This window comes from Macaca thibetana, chromosome 2, assembly GCF_024542745.1.
Source record: "Macaca thibetana thibetana isolate TM-01 chromosome 2, ASM2454274v1, whole genome shotgun sequence".
In the NCBI taxonomy this organism is placed as follows: Eukaryota; Metazoa; Chordata; class Mammalia; order Primates; family Cercopithecidae; genus Macaca; species Macaca thibetana.
The window spans coordinates 117,053,579-117,069,744 of NC_065579.1; the positions used below are offsets into that span (position 1 = coordinate 117,053,579).

At 41.1% G+C, this 16,166-nt stretch overlaps 1 protein-coding gene across 13 annotated transcripts in view; it reads right to left on the reverse strand.

The window, feature by feature from the left end:
* The window catches only part of CADPS (calcium dependent secretion activator), a 483,238-nt gene that overhangs the window by 260,103 nt on the left and 206,969 nt on the right, over positions 1–16,166 (reverse strand). For all 13 annotated transcript variants that reach the window (XM_050781204.1, XM_050781210.1, XM_050781212.1 and 10 more), the window contains exon 4: positions 10,951–11,031. In XM_050781204.1, the coding sequence (XP_050637161.1) occupies positions 10,951–11,031 (81 nt within the window). The remainder of the gene's footprint in view (positions 1–10,950; positions 11,032–16,166) is intronic.

Genomic DNA, 16,166 nt, shown 5'->3' on the forward strand with positions numbered 1-16,166 from the left:
CAAATTTGATTTGTAGGAAGAAAAATGGGGTGTTATTTTTCAAATCTGGTTTCAGTTCAGGTTTTCTTTTTAGTAAAATGTAGTCATTTGTTTTTAAGTGAGGGAAACAGAAAGAGACCCTATTTCTGGATATCTACAGAGATTTTCTCACATGAATAATTCAAAAGAAGCTCATTTGAGATGTTTCAAACATAGTCTGTATCTATTTCTAAGAATAATAGTTACTGTTTTCAAGAAAAATTGAACCAAATTAATGAAGTGATGAAAAATGTGATTAAAATTATTTAGAAGATAGAGCAATTTGGTATCATAACTGACCTCTATGTTTTCCTTTCTTGCTTATAAATTTAGATGTAATTGCAACATTGCTAACCATGCTATTTGTTTCTTCATACTTCTAAGTTCCCTGGAATATGCTTGGGATCAATCACCTTCCCAAACAGTCATTTACCACTTGAAACATAAACTTGCCCTCCCAAGCCCTATTCCATAATTGATGGAGCGAGAAGCAAGCCAAGTCAGACTGACTTTTTTTTTTTTTTTTGAAGTGACAGAAAAATCCAACTCAAACTGGCTTAAAACAACAAAAGAATATCCTAGGGGTAGACCCAGCTTTAGGAAAGGCTGGACACAGGGCTCAGGTGATATCACCCAACTGAGATTTTTGTTAAAATCTTGGGTTTGGTTCCTCTGGGGTGGCTTCACGCTCAGTTTGGCTCCCTTATTGTCACAGAAATGTTGCTAAAGATGTGAACTGTACAACATCACATCATGCTGTCTAATGGAAGAGTGAATATTTCCTCTTGTAATATGCAAGGAAGATGGAGGCAGTCTTTCATCCCCAAATTCTCATCCAAAGTCTAACTCATGTACATGTTCAATTGGCCATATTACTGGCCAATTTGTATGGCTGTGCTGATTTGCATAGGCATAGGTTATGCCCTCTGTCCTTGTGGCTGGGAGTAGAACTAAACCTAGATCCCATGGAACATGAATTGGTATGCCAAGTTTGTGTGGCAAAAAAATAAGCTGCTAATACACGGGCATCTGAGTCAAGATGAACCAATTAATTCTATCAAGTGCCCAGTCATCAATCAGATTTACTCTGTCAAGCAGTTGAACTAGCCTGAGAGACATTGAGACTACAATTGCCTGGTAGAACTGAAACAGCAACATCTTACAGACTCAGGGTTGGCTGCCACACTGGATCAGGTCAAAGCAGAAGAAGACATTTAAAAAGAAGAGAGAGAAAGAAGTAGAGACAAAGAGAGGGAAGAAGTAATGGAGGTAGGGACTGAAGAAGGGAGGAAAAGGGAGAGAAAAGAAAAGAAAAGAAGATGCTGTCTAGAGTTACAGAAAGGAACTCTGACTTTTATCATTTTCTAATTTCCACAGGCCTAGTTATTTCTCCTGTACGTTGGTTCCTTAAGAATTTATTTTTCTTTCAGTAATTCCCCCACCCACCAGTTAGTTAAAAGGGTTTTTTTTCCTTGCCACCTCACAGCTTCAGTCAAATACAGAGAGTGGTTCTTCTCCATAGAGCTTAGAGATGTCGTTGTGCTGGTCCAGTGCCAGTCTTCTTCCTACATGAAGGCTGTCATAAGTCTTGTTCCTCTCTCTCCCTACCTCCCTGCATAACTAACAGCCTTCTTGTCATCTTCCATATTTCAGCTTCAAAATTTCACTTCCCTGGGTTAGGTCCTCCTGTTGTACTTGCTAACTCACCTTCTTGGTAGCAGTTATTGAAATGGATTGAATGTTTGTGTCCTTGCATAATTTATATGTTGAAATCCAATCCTCAATGTGATGGCATTTGAAGATGGGCCTTGGGAAAGAGATTAGGTCATGAGGGCTCTCGTGATGGAATTAGTGCCTTTACAAAAGAGGCCTCAGAGAGCTGCTCATTTGTTCCTGCCAGCATGTGAAGACCTGGTAAAAAGACAGCTGTCTATGAATCAGGAAGTGGGCCCTCATCAGACACTGAATCTGATGGTGCCTTGATTTTGAACTTCCCAGCCTCCAGAACTGTGAGAAACAAATTTCTCTTGTTTATGCCAACTATGGTATTCTGTTATAGCAGCCTGAATAGACTAAGACACTTGCTATAATTATAATTAATGAATCAATTGTGAAATTTGTTTAATGTCTGTCTTTCCTGCTGGGCAATGATTCAGGACCATATCTATCTTAATACTCCTGTTGAATTTTCTGTATCTAGCATAAAGTTTGACACATAATAAGTATTCAATACATATGAATTGAGTGAATGGATCAATGGCTTGTCAAAAATGTCCATATTAAATATCAATGTAGCTAAAATTCAGTTGTGAGGAGGAGGTGGAGAGATGATAAATTAAGTTCTGGAAGAACACCGAGATTCTGCTTTTCTATGTGAATAAATACAGGGGTCTGAAATCCACTCCACAACCTCACAGTACCAGTTCCTTCTGGAACTTCTTAGTATAATCACATCCTGCTTTTAAGACTGGGCTCAGCCCACTGTGTGGTGCTTTCTGAACACGCTGTGGGTGAATGTGAGAGAAGGAGCAGGATGGATGCTTCTGAAATGAGATGATAGGCTGATGATCTTAACAAGAGCTACTAATGATTCATCACAAAAGAATCTCAAAATTCATATTTCTCTAAAACTTCCTGCGCAGTGGCCTTGAAGTTTTATCATTCCTGGTCTTGATCAGGGACAAGTGTGAACCTCAGAACTTGGATATCTTTTATGCAAATCCATCAAGATGCCAGGACTTGGTTGCTGGGTCCCCATCACTTGGAAAACATTTACTGCCACATACACTGTGTATGGTACAGAATTAGGCATTAGGGGGATCATGTTGAGAGGATGTAAATTATCTTCCTTGTGCTTACAGCTACTGGGGAGAAAGATCTATAATGGAACATCAAAGTAGGCACTGTAATGGAAGAATAACATGATGCAAATCCTTTCTGAGAGAATCAAGGGTGGCTTCCCAGAGATAGTGACCTTTGGGATGAGGGTCTGATGGATAAAGAAGAGTTTGCCACCAGGTTGAGTTGGCTGAGATAGGGTCACAGCTCTTTTTTCCTTCCCATGGAAAATACTATAGGCAACTATGAATCCAAGAAGGTCTATACAACTGTATATAGTTACACAATATTTCCTCATATTTTTTGGAGAGAGAAGGGAAGAGTGAGGTAGGTTAACTCTCTGGAGAGAGAAGGGAAGAGTGAGGTAGGTTAACTCATGGTCTGAGAGTAGTCCTTAGGCCCCATTAAAGGCTGTCATGGAGCAAAGTTTACATCCCAAGAGCTTGAAGCTCATTACACTGACCTGTATCTTGCCTCATGATACTGGGGCCAAAACCTCAGTGAACTTCATGGTATTTGGTGCGGGTGGGGGAACTTCGTAAGTGGGGAATTTCTGATTTTAATGCCAGTTGCTGGCTTGGTAGTTGCCAGGAGGATGAAGAAAAGAGCTAGTATTTGTGAAGTGGGTTCTTCTTGCTAATCAACTTTGAGAGACTGTCTTGTCAAGTGCAGTTCTTTCTATCACAACTTGTCTTAGGGACTCACTCAGTGCCTTTTAACTCCACAGTCCTGAGATTTCTGAGGAGACCCAGTGGTTACAGATACCACCATGCTGACTGAGAGTTAGCTCCAGCAAATTCTATCTAGCAAAATATTGGAAAAATCCAAAGAATGATCACTTGTCCCAGAACTTGGACAGTTCCTAATGACACCATAAAAAGAGGCTCATAAAAACTGAAGTCTGCAAGGAAAACAAGGAGATTTTTCTGGTCCAAGTACTTAAGCCTTGGGAAGAAATAGCATTCTATCAATCCAGGCTGAGGTTCTTGAGTGGAGCTTTTCAGTGGCAGACCCATTACAAACACATTTCAAAGCTGAAGTTGTGCCAAAATAAGGAAAATATAGTCGCCCATCTCTATTGCTACTTTTTCAAGCACAAAAATAGATTAGCCTTGACAGAAGAATTGTTTATTCATATTGCTTTATGAGAAACATAGTGTATGGGTGGGCAAATTCCTCCAAAAAAAAAATCTCTGCTGGCCATTTATTTTTGTTTTGGCCTGATAAGATTCCTCAATGGAGATAGCCTCCCAAGGACAATTCCCACTAGGGTTATTTATGCTCTGAGAGATTTTGGAACATCTTGAAAAATAGCATTTGAAAGTTCTAATGCTTCCCTTAGCTATTGGCTTTTCTTTTTTGGTTTTGGATTTTTACCCAGAAAGGATGAATGGGGTATGTGTAAATGATGACAAGCCTGCCCCCACTCAGAGTGAGGTTCCCTATAGACCCCAAAGGCTCAAATGACAAAAGCTGGTGGGTGATCAGAAGGAAGAATGTGACAGAAGGGCCCACGCTAGACACTGGAGCTCACTGACAGTGCTGCAGCTATTTAATCCAATATCTCAGACACTTCCTGGGCTTCTGTCATGTGTCAGGTGGTATGGCTGTCACTGGAGATGGAAAAGCCAGCCGAGAGGTGATGGTATGGGGGGGCATGCCAGAAAATGACCAGTTAGTGGCACATGAAGTAACAGAGGCGTGCAGAGCACAAGGAGGGCACCAAGGAACTCATCCAGTCCATGACAGTGAAACAGACTCGACCCTGAATGCTAGGTCTGCTGCTTACTAGCTTTGTAAGTTTGGACACATTTCTTCACTCATCTGAATTTTGGTTCCCACATTTGAAATGAGGACAATAAATCTCATAGAATGATTGTGAAAAGTGAGAGATCATAACATGAATACGTTTTGATCACTGACACACACAGCCTCTCTTTATACACACACACACATACACACACACCCCTTGCAAGCACTATGCTACTTACCATGACCACTACAAACAACAATACTACTAATAATGATGGTGCCTACAGTAAAGATAATAATGGTAGTTGGCACTTACTGAGTGCTAACTATGTGCTGGACACTAGGTGAAACACTTTACATGCTTTATTTTACCTCGTCTAACCCTTCCAACAACCCACTGATGCCCATGCTGCTATTTATCCCTATTTTTTGGAAGAAAATGAGGCAGAAATGTTAAGCAATAATTAGTAGAGTTAACCTTGAAACCCAGCAGAGTTTTTGTTCTTAGCCATGATAGGATAAGGCAGAACTATCTGGCTCCAAATGTCTATAGAGCTAAGGCAACTCTAGAGGTTCTCTCTGCATGGTGCACCGTGTATGCATTGCCTCATTTCATAGTGGTCAGCAGAAGGCTGGTGACAGCTGAGTTCTCCACAGCAATGGCCGTTCCACCATTGACCAGCCAATGTGCACTGTGTAGGGTTAAGCACAGGGAGTAATGAGGACGGGGCCAGCAGACTAAATGAGAGAAAGAGGTCTTGGTATTAATTTGTCAAAGTCGGCATCACAGACATTAAAAGGCACTTTGGGCTCAGGCATTATAGTTTTCTAGGCTAGCTTATTTACCCAAGTGGTCTTACTTCCTCAGCTTTTATAAACTGGATGGACTTCTTTTCACTTGAACAAGCTTCAGAGGACCTCCCTGGCATTTATATTTTTCCATGAGCTCAGGTTTCCCTGGATTTTTAGCTACTGACAAAGGCCAGAGTCAAAGAGGGGCTCCCTGCACACATGTTTTTTTTAAACTTTCCAGGCAACAAAGTGAAATAAGTTCCTACTGTGTACTGGACATTTACATTACTTCATAACACAGCACGAATGTCACGTCCAACATTATAAGTTGGGGGTTAGTATCTTTCTCTGGTAGGAGAGGATTCCATTTGCATCTGATTTCTGGCAATGTGTGGAACAGAACTTTTCCATCAGAGAAATATTTGAATATTATTTCTTATTGATATTTGCAATAGGGCCAGGATAGGAGCTACTAATTGTGCTCTGCATGGAATAGGGGTCTAAGTGGCATTTCCATATTTAAAACAATGGCTTGAAGAACCAATGGTGTTTTACATCTAGACCTCTGCCACTGACACTACAAAAACTGTATGATTTGTCTTAAATAATTAGCTCAAGACTTTTGGAATTTTACACTAAAATTCGGCCAAAAGAACTGGCAAATATCACAGCAGCACTAATGCCACAATCTGTCTGCTTAAGCTCAAATGTCAACTTTTGATCACACAATTTAAATAACTTAGACTTAATTCCTGGGTGAAATTTGGGAACACTTTAATATCAACATGAGAGGATTTGGGAAAATGTTTGAGCAGGGATTACTAAGTCTTTTCTACCAGCTTTTAAAAAATGCATTCATATCTCTTTCTGGAACTTTTAAGGCAGCATGACTGATGTTCACAGTGAGACAGTCTCAGTCTGATGTTCTTGTGCAGCCGTCTCTGTCTGATGATTCGTGAGATGCTGGTGTGATTGAATTGAAAGATTACAGTGCAAGGTCGTGGGTAAGGGAAAGTCAGCTTGCTCTTGCCTCCTTTCCCTCCTAGGAAGAGAGGACAAACATGTCTTTCAGTGGGAATATGTGATGATGAGGATGCTACTGGCAAAATAACCAGGGTCCCTACAATATCTTTCCCAGATTCTAAAAAAGAATCAAAGTAGAGAGGATTCTGAGTTCTAGGAGCCAAATCTGCCTAACGCTGCTGCTTCATTTGGGCTTCTGGATAAGCTGCAGGGAACACACAACAACTTCTAGTGGAGAAAAGAAAGCAGTTTCCAGGAGGGGGAACCAGCAGGGAGTGAAGAATGGTGGGGAGCCCTGTCCTGGAGTAAATTCCTGCCTCTCTTCTGAGGATTCTAAGAAATAGCATGAAACGTGGAATTAGACAACTCAGTTTTCTGCGTACTAGCTGTGTGAACTTGAACATATGTAAACTTCTTGATTTGCCTGTACTTGGGAGAATTAATGCAATGCCAAAGATTGTTCATCACGGGTCTAAATGAGATTTTATGTGAATTGCACAGCCAGTGTCTGACTGACACATTTAATAAAGGACTGATTAGCAGAGAGAGAGGTCAGGATGAGGCAAGGTAAAAGCCTGGGTAAAGGGCATAATGGATCCTTGGATTGGTCTGAAGAGGAAAGTGAGGGCCTATATTTGTGAAGATATTTTGTAATGATAGTATGCATACTGGTTAAGAGTGCAGACTCTGGCCATTGAGTGACCCTGGTCAGATTCTCTAATGTCTCTGCCTTAGCCTCCTCATCTGGGAAATGGGGATAATAACAGCATCTTTCTCATTAAGTTGTTGGAGGGTTAGATTCTCAAATGTAAAATGCTTAAAGAAGTATCCAGCACATAGGAAAACACTAGGTAAGTGACAGTTATTACTTATTGGGTACACCTGGAGTGTTTCCGCATTCATAATGTCCACTCCACCTACAGTCCCACTTCTTCCCACCCTCACCCTAAATGATATATCCCCAGCATCCATGTATTCAACAAGACCTTCACCCCTTTTCCACAGTGGATTGGTTAACTGCACCAGGGGTTGGCCCTTGAACCAAGTTGGGCCAGTGAGAGTTCTGATTCTTAGCATTGTGAATTTGCAGTGGATAAGAAAGAAATGATAATGAATGTGACACATGGAGATGGGAGATGCAGAGAGAGAGTCCTGATCACTCTGCGTGTCCTGGTTGTTCTTTCCTGGGCTCTGGCTGTAGTTTCTCCGCAGGCTCTGTGAAGTACTCCTCCATCTTTGATCTCCTCTTTTACATAAGCTTTCTTGAGTTGGTGCCTCTTATTTGCAATCAAAAGTGCTCTACCCATTTTTTAATTCAGAGAACAGAGTGAATTACATATGATGGATGACATCTATATCTAGGAATTTCTGGTTATGATATTTACAGGAGCTGACGTTCAGCCATATGGGTTGAATTGCACATCCTCACGAAAATTCACTGATGCTGGAAATAGAAAAATCGGGGCATGCTGAAAAGAAGCAGAGGTGCTTTGTCTCAATATCTCTTCATGAACTAGCCAATATCTGAGATCTTGATATTTTATTTAACATTTAGTGGAGGAGATATTTCACAATTTTCATTAGTATTAGCCAGGCTGGTTTAGGCAAGGGGAGAATTTATTTTTCTTGGGATCTGACTAAACTGAGGGAAAAGCAGGTACACGGCTGAAGCTTAAGAATAATTAGAATCAGGGACTTAAACGGATGTCCTCAGGATTGAGGGCTCCTTGACATCTCAGTGTAGACTCTGTCTCTGTTTCTATGTGTTGGTTTTATTCTCTCATCATCTTTTCCCTATATGGAAGAATTGAATATTGCTACAGGTATCTTTCTACCACTGGAAGACAACAGCCTTACTGACTCACAGTCCACAGGCCCTACGGAGGGATTCATTGGTTTAGTTTGCATCAAGTTTCCATTTCTGGACCAATCACGTGTGGCCAGGGCAGGCTGGAAACTGTGACTGGTCCCACTTGGGTGAAGAAGAGCTCACTCCAGGACCAGTTAGCTATAGCAAGGGGGCCACTGGCATGAATGAACATTGCAGAAGAGAGTCAATTTCTGAAAGAACAGGAGACAGTAGAGGGCACTCTATCTCATAGAAACCCTCAATACCCTATACAAGGACCCTCTGAATATACTGAAATCATTTTCCATGCTCTGTAAATAATAATCAAGATCCACTTTAATTGCCTACTTCATTGTCTAAGAATGCTTAGTTCTAAATTGTTAAAAATATCTCATTTAGCTTCAGAATACTTAGTGGTGGGAGTTAGGGGAGAGAGTTCTTTGATTTACCATTCAGAGATGAGCATCTTGGCTCATCTATGGTCTATTAAAAATTAAAATTACCCTAACACCAGTTTCTTAAATTAACACGTTAAGCCTTAAAGTAAACAAAGCAACTAAATGAAAGGCGCCATGAGCTTGTTTTTGAGGTGTGTGTGATTTTTGTTTAGATGGGATGAATACTTATTGGTTGGAAATATACTCGTTCTCTAAAAGGCAGATGAATAGACCAAATGACCTCCATTTTCTGGATAATCCACCAGTAGAAAACATTTTTACAGGAGAAGTAAATTCTAAAGCTTTATTAATGTTTACCCTCACATTAAGTGGGATTTTAAAACATAACCTTTTATAATACTTTTAGCCAAATCCATAAGCGCATACTATTTTTAGCCACCAGGCTGACTGGATTATAAACTTTAAAGATGTCCAAAAACAAGATGCAAAACATTTCAGTAAAACTGCTTAAGCACAGGGGGATTTCGATGCTTCTTGGACTCTCTCTGGCTTCTCCTCCAGTAGGATCCTTTCCTATACCTCCAAGTCCAGAGAGACCTCTTTCCATAAAGAGAAAAGCTCTACCCTGTGCCCACCCTCCCTGCTGTTTCTAATAACCCCCACCCTCATAGGCACACGGGGCCTGTGAATACAGTAGGAATCAGCAGGAGCCTGTTGCTATTTACAATTTTTATATTTTATTATTCATGGATTTTTTTGGTATTAATTATAGTTTAAAGATACTTTACTAAAATATTGCTTATTTTGATTACCGGAGGTCTGCTTAAATTTTGCACCTAAGAGAAGCCTGGTGCCAGCCCTGATATTCAGACCGACTTGAGCTTAGGGTGTGGCACAACCTCTTTGCTGGTGCCCAGCAGGTTCAACCTGGACTTCCCCATCTCTAAACCAAGAATGATAACTGAAATATCCTCGGAGGGCTGTTTTGAGGATTGACTGAGTTGGTACATGTGAAGCATTTAGCATGCTAGACACAGAATCAGCACTCAACTAATATGACTGGCATGACTACTATTAATAATATCACAGATGGCAGGGATAGCAATAATGGTAGATAACATTTAGCTGTAGTCATCAACAGTAAGACATAACCTCAACCCTTGAGGAGTTCAATATACTGGGAGACTCAGACATGTAAACGAATGATCACCATTCAATGAGCTGCTATAATAAAGGTTGATATGCAGTCTGACGAGAGCACAAAGGTGGAAAGGACTAACTGCTAAGCTCTTAGAGAAGGTGTTTTAAGTCAGGTACTGAAGGCTGAGTAGGTGAGTTTGCTAAGTGGAAGGGAAAAAAATGGTTACTCCAGGTTGAGACACCAGTGGGTATAAAGACACCAAGCCTGGAAAGGGTCTGATATATTCGGAGGGAAACATTCTCTGTAGTTGGACTGGTGAGTTCTGGTGGGAAAGTTGTGCAAGGTGAGGCTAAATGAAAGGGTAGAGTCTGTTGGTTAAGAGTCTTGAATATCATTCTAAAGAGGTTAGATTTTGTCCTGGGAGCAATGAGGGAATCTATTGAAGGATTTTGAGGTTCTGTTTTGAGATGTTTATATATGTGTTTTAGCATGGCAACTGTGTGCAGGATGGATAGAAAATGGGGGAATTGGAGCCAGGGATACCCATTAGGAGGCTATTGTAACATCCAGGTGCTGAAGATGAGGGCCTGGATCAAAGCACCAGTAGTAGGGCTGGAAAACAGTCAAGAGATCTGACCCACATTTAAGAGGCAGTCACTGGAGGCAGGGTGGCTGATTGAGTGTGGAACATTGCAGGGAGGAAGGAGAAATTGACAATGGCTAGGAGGTTTCATCCACAGCGATTGGGTAAAGAACACGAGAAGAGGAGTAAATATAGTTACGTGTGTGGGGTGGGAGGAAGAAGACAAGGAGCTGGCTTTTGAACACATTCAACCTGAAATGCCAGGAAATGTTTAAGTGGAAATGTTCAGTAGACTGTTGGAACTATGAGTCTGGAACTCAGAAGGAAGGTTGGAGGTCTGAGCTTGGGTATTCACTGGAGCATAGGAAATGCATGAGGTATCTCTGGGAGAGCTTGCCTTGAGAAAGGAGGGTTGAAGGCCCAGTGAGGGTGATTGTCCTCATCTTTCCTCCTCTCTGCTTCTCAGCTTTATCCTTTAGAGGCTGTCAATAATCAGTGTGCTTCCTGAATGGGACTTTGGCCTGGACCCCAGCAAACAACCCCGATGTCTCCTTACCCTGGCTATTTGGTCTGCCATTTGTAGACGTCCATCCAGCTCTCGTCTGATCTGGGCTGCTTGCTCGTCTGGATTGTCCAGCTGCACAAAAGCACAGACATTGAGACTTTCAGTTTGGGTCACAAATGCCAATAAACTCAGGACATTCCATTTTACACCCCCTGCACTGTGCTCCATGGATATATTTCAGTTACAAAAAAATTCTTGTAACCGACAAATCCAGTCTGAGTGAAATCCCAAGTTAATTCTTCTAGGCAGAGCATGATGTGGTAGGCAGTTGCTAAGACAGGCATTTGAATGACCTTGAAAAAGAATCATGAATCTCTTCTGAACTGTTAGGGAGCAGTGTTTCTAATGAGGACCCAATGCACACTTCTTTTTGGCCCAATGAAGAAAGTGCTTACACGGCAGATGTACAAGGAAGGAGATGGGAATATAACTATTAGAAATGTCAGGAGCAGACATAGTGCATATCCCCAGTGCACACATGACACGGGTCCAGCCGTTCTCCACCTCTGGACCATGGAAGATTAATAAGTCATTGCATTCCTTCTCTTTGAACTCTGAGACCTCAACCAGCCCTCCAGATGGCTACTTCCAATCAGCTGGTGTTGATATCTAAGTTGAAATCTATTCCTGTCCTCCCTGATGATGAGAGCTATTTGGATATAAAGATCAGAACACCCGGGCACAAGTAGGCCTGGACAATTCCCTAACTTCTCTGTTTTCAGTTTTTTCTATCTAAAGAAAAAGGGGTCAGTTATGTAGTCTTCATCCCTTTTACATATTTCTATGACTCTTAGAAAGGACTAGCAGACATTTCTGTAAAGGGCCCTATATTCAAAACTTTAGGCTTTGAGGGTCATAAGATCTCTGTTGCAATAAATTGACTCCTCCCTTGCAGATGAAAACAGCACTAGACAATATGTAAGTATAGATAATATATAAGTGAATGTAAGGGCTGTAAGTGAATGAGACCCACTGTATTCTAATAAAATTTTATTTACAACAGGTAGCAGGCCATAGTTGCTCATTTCCATTTTATGAGTTGAAACTATTATTTTCAAGCAAAACTAGCATCATCTTTCAAGTTGTATTGAGTCTGCTTATTCAGCAAATTATATTTTATTCACAGAAAAGTTTACTAAGGAGCAGTGGCATTCAAATAAATTGGTTTTCATTCCTCTTTTTAGTATATATTAATTCAAAACAAAAAGTAGCATAAGAAATATGTGAGTTTTCTAAGTCCCTTTCTTCTAAAATCAATTTTAGAAGAATGTTTTAAGCTCCCTGCCTACAAAAAAAAAAAAAAAAAAAAAAAAAAAAGATTCTCACCTATGCTGTGAAATGATATAGCAAATAAGTTATTTGGAATATGATATAAACAATAACACTAGAAAATGTATGGTCATACTTTTGAAGCATCATGATTAATCTTCTTTGGTTTATTTTATGAAACATATTGAAAATCCATCTGGCTTTACGCTGTACATTTTAATCACCCTGTTCAATTCAGGAACCGCATCACTTTATCTTCCCCTTTCCACAGTTTGGGAGAAGGACTATTCCTTAGATCATGAAAACTAGATAGCAGCATTTGGCTAAGTATTCTAAGGCAGCATTTTCCAAAGGGTGTTCTGTTACAAAGTCTTTGAGAAACTCTGCAGTAAGAAAATTTGTTAGACTTTGACCAACTCAACTATTTATTTTTTTTCCCCCAAGATTGAGTCTTGCTTTCTTGCCCAGGCCGGAGTGCAGTGGTGCGATCTCAGCTCACTGCAACCTCTGCCCCCTGGATTTAAGCAATTCCCCTGCCTCAGCCTCCTGAGTAGCTGGGATTACAGGTGTACACCATCGCACCCAGCTAATTTTTGTATTTTTAGTAGAGACGGGGTTTCACCAGGTTGGCCCGGCTGGCCTGTGAACTCCTGACCTCGCGATATGCCTGCCTTGGCCTCCCAAAGTACTGGGATTACAGGCGTGAGCCACTGTGCCTGGCCCCAGTGCAACCATTTTTAAACTGAAGCTAGAATTTTCTTTTTTTTTGCATAATGCTCATAGAACCCGAGTTGGAAATTCTATTCTAAACAAACGTAAAGCACACCACCCAAAAGCAGTCACATGACTGACCAGTGGTCCATCCCAATAACCACTTGTTGACAGATACACACATGTGGGAAATACAGTGTCCTCAGTGCTGTTTTTAGGCTCCAATGAGCTGCATTTCTTTTTTTTCCCTTGGGAAGCCCAAGAGTTCTTCAGCTCTAAGTGCAAATCCACTGGGAACACTCAGAAATGTCTTGTTCAAAACACATACGCAAATGAAACATTCAACTGTTTCACTGGGAAGCAGCAAAATGATTTGGTTATTGGCTAAAGTTGGTTAACAGCTAAATGATTTGATTAGGAGAATTTCATCAGAAGATACGGTGCTCATACAGGTTAAAACAGAAGTGGTAAAATACAGCCCAACAGAACCAGTTCCACTACTAAATTTTCCAGAGGCATTTGGGTTCTCCTACTGGCTTCATAGAAGGCAACTGGAAACAGCAGAAAATGCTGGTAATGAAGATGAGTAGGCAAGGTCTACATTAAGCTTAATTTATTCTTTTATTCATTAGTTCACTAATTTACTCGTTCATTCATTAAATTTTTATGGAATATCTTGATATGTCAAGATATTGGAATAAGAAAGGAACAAGTCCCTGACTCCATGGAGCTTAAATCCAGCAAGAACAGACAAGATTTGGGCATAAAGAAGAAGGGATTAGCATTTATTGATGCCTGTACCAAACACCAAATACCCTATGACCTGTTTACAGCCTTTTCTAATGGGTACCAAGAAACAGAGGCTAATGTGCATTCACACACGAAAAAGGATTCTGGGGTGAGGAAATGAAGATTCCTCTTGAAAATTAGTAATATGTCAGCATAATCAAGACTTTGAGAAATTCTAGAGTAAATAATTGTTTTTAACTGCATTTAACCTTGTCTTTTACACAGTTATTCCACCAAAAATCAAACATTCCACAGAGCAGTTTGGAAAATTCCACATGTGAAACAACAACTTTGTAAGGTTGGTGTCATTATCCCGATTTGACAGATGAGGAAACTGAGTCTTGGTAAGGTAGAGGAACATGCCCCAAATCACACATCTGGTTAAGTGGTACTAGTCACCTGAAACCAAGTCTGCTCTGCCTCAAACTGGAACTCTTGCTCTGCATTATGCTGGCTTCATACTTAAGTGCCTTGTTTGGTTTTTCTAATTGATCCTGACAGTTAACTAGCTCAGCAACCTCACTTTGTTCCTTGTAGACACGTGCCAGTTTTACCCATAGAGCCACCACTGGGGGCAGAGAGATGTCAACCCTCTGTCATTTCTTTTGGAGAGGCTGTAGCAGTGCTGGATTCCTTCCTAAGAAATAATAGCAATGGGTGTGTCCTTATCCTGGTTGTGCCACTTAGTAGCTGTGTGACCTTGGGCAAGTTACTTAACCTCTCTGTGCTCCAGCTCTTCTCATCTGAATAATCAGGTTAATGAGACCCGAGGCTGTCATGAGAATCAACGGAGACAATGGATATAAAGTGCTCAGTCCATGGCTTGTCATGCAGCAAACCCTCATGAATGGTGGCTGCTGCTCCTTGTGTTGTTATTTTAGAGCAGTCCATGTTGGCTGCATTTCTGACATGGGCCACAATGGGGCGTCAAAGGTTCAGAAGAGAAGGCACCAGATGGGACAGTGTCCCTCACTGGCGTGAATGTGGGGTCTCGGTCTGACAGTCTGTGCAGCAGAAATTATGTGATCAGAGGCTCCCATTTCTTGACAAATTTCCCTGGCTTTTCTGTCGCCTACTTTCTCTGGGGTCAAGTCCCCTTGCTCTGTTAGACTTTAATTAGAAGGAGTGACCAGAAGGCGGCCACTGCTGCCTGACAGCTAATGATCTGAAGAGAGGATGAAAAGGGAAATGCAACTGAAGCTCCCTAAAATAGCTTGGCATGATAGAGAAGGCCATCCTTGCGTGAGGAGCTTGACAGCTCCACTGTATGAAATCCCAAAATATAAAGAGAAATCAAGTAATTACCTTTTCAAGGACTGGAAAGAAAAAGTTAGAGAGTGAGCTTCCATGGAAACGAGGTTCTGTTTATTGCGCTGGTCTTTTCCACTGAGGAAAGGAAAGATCAGCTGGAGAACCGAGCCAAGGGCAAGCCTTTCACGTTGACAGCTCATTAGGGTTCAAAAATGTACATGTGCATAAAGGCTCTTTAACTAATTAGACAAATAATCTTCCTACTAGAAGAGGTCAAGCAGAGGCTGTGTGGTTGTTTTGACTTGTCAGTCAAGCAAAGGGAAATATTTCCTTGGGCTTTTCCTTTAAAGTGATGGAGAACTAAGCCCAGCACTGCAAAAGTATAGACAGGTATTGCCTGAGCCATCAGTTCAAGCCTACCAGAGGCAACTGTCTCTAGCTCATGGGTGGTACTCTTTCATCAACACAGAGATGAAAACTCTGTCCTGTCATTGTAGGGCCAATTTAAACACAGACTTGAGATATAGCAGAGTGGAGTTGCACCCTTGCAACCTTGTCAAGTTTCTTAACCTCACCACGCCTCAGTTTCCTCATCTGCAGAGTGGACATCATTTTATCTTGCATAGCTATCTGAAAGGACAAAAAGACAAAATGTGCTGCATTGTCCAAAGGAAGTTAGACCGACTTGGTTCCAATCTTGGCTTTTTTTTTTTTTTTTGCAATTTCCTTACTGACAGGATTGAACAAGCAATTGAACCTTTCTGAGCCTCAGTTTCCTTATCTGTAAAACTGGGAAAAGATACCTACCCTGGCATGTTATGAGGATTAAGTCAGATGATACACATTCAAAGCACCCAGTGAGGTAGGTGTTGGCACATAGAGGTCCTACAGTTTAGAAAAGTTTATAGAGTTATCCCCTATTTTAGAACGGGGAGTCACCAGATGTTAATTCTCCTCCCTGCCTTTATGGTTTTTGAAAGAAATCAGACCAGGGTGGGGAACCCTGGAACCCTGGAATGAATGTTAGGAACCTGTGTTCTGATCCTTAGTCTGCCTTTAGCTGTGGGATCTTGAGCCAAAGTCGTGACCTCTCTATGTGCAGTCCCTTCATCTGAGAGAAACGACAAGGTTTCAGCTATTATGTTTCAGGATTATCTGAAAAGCCTAGACTGGTATTTCCCAAAGTT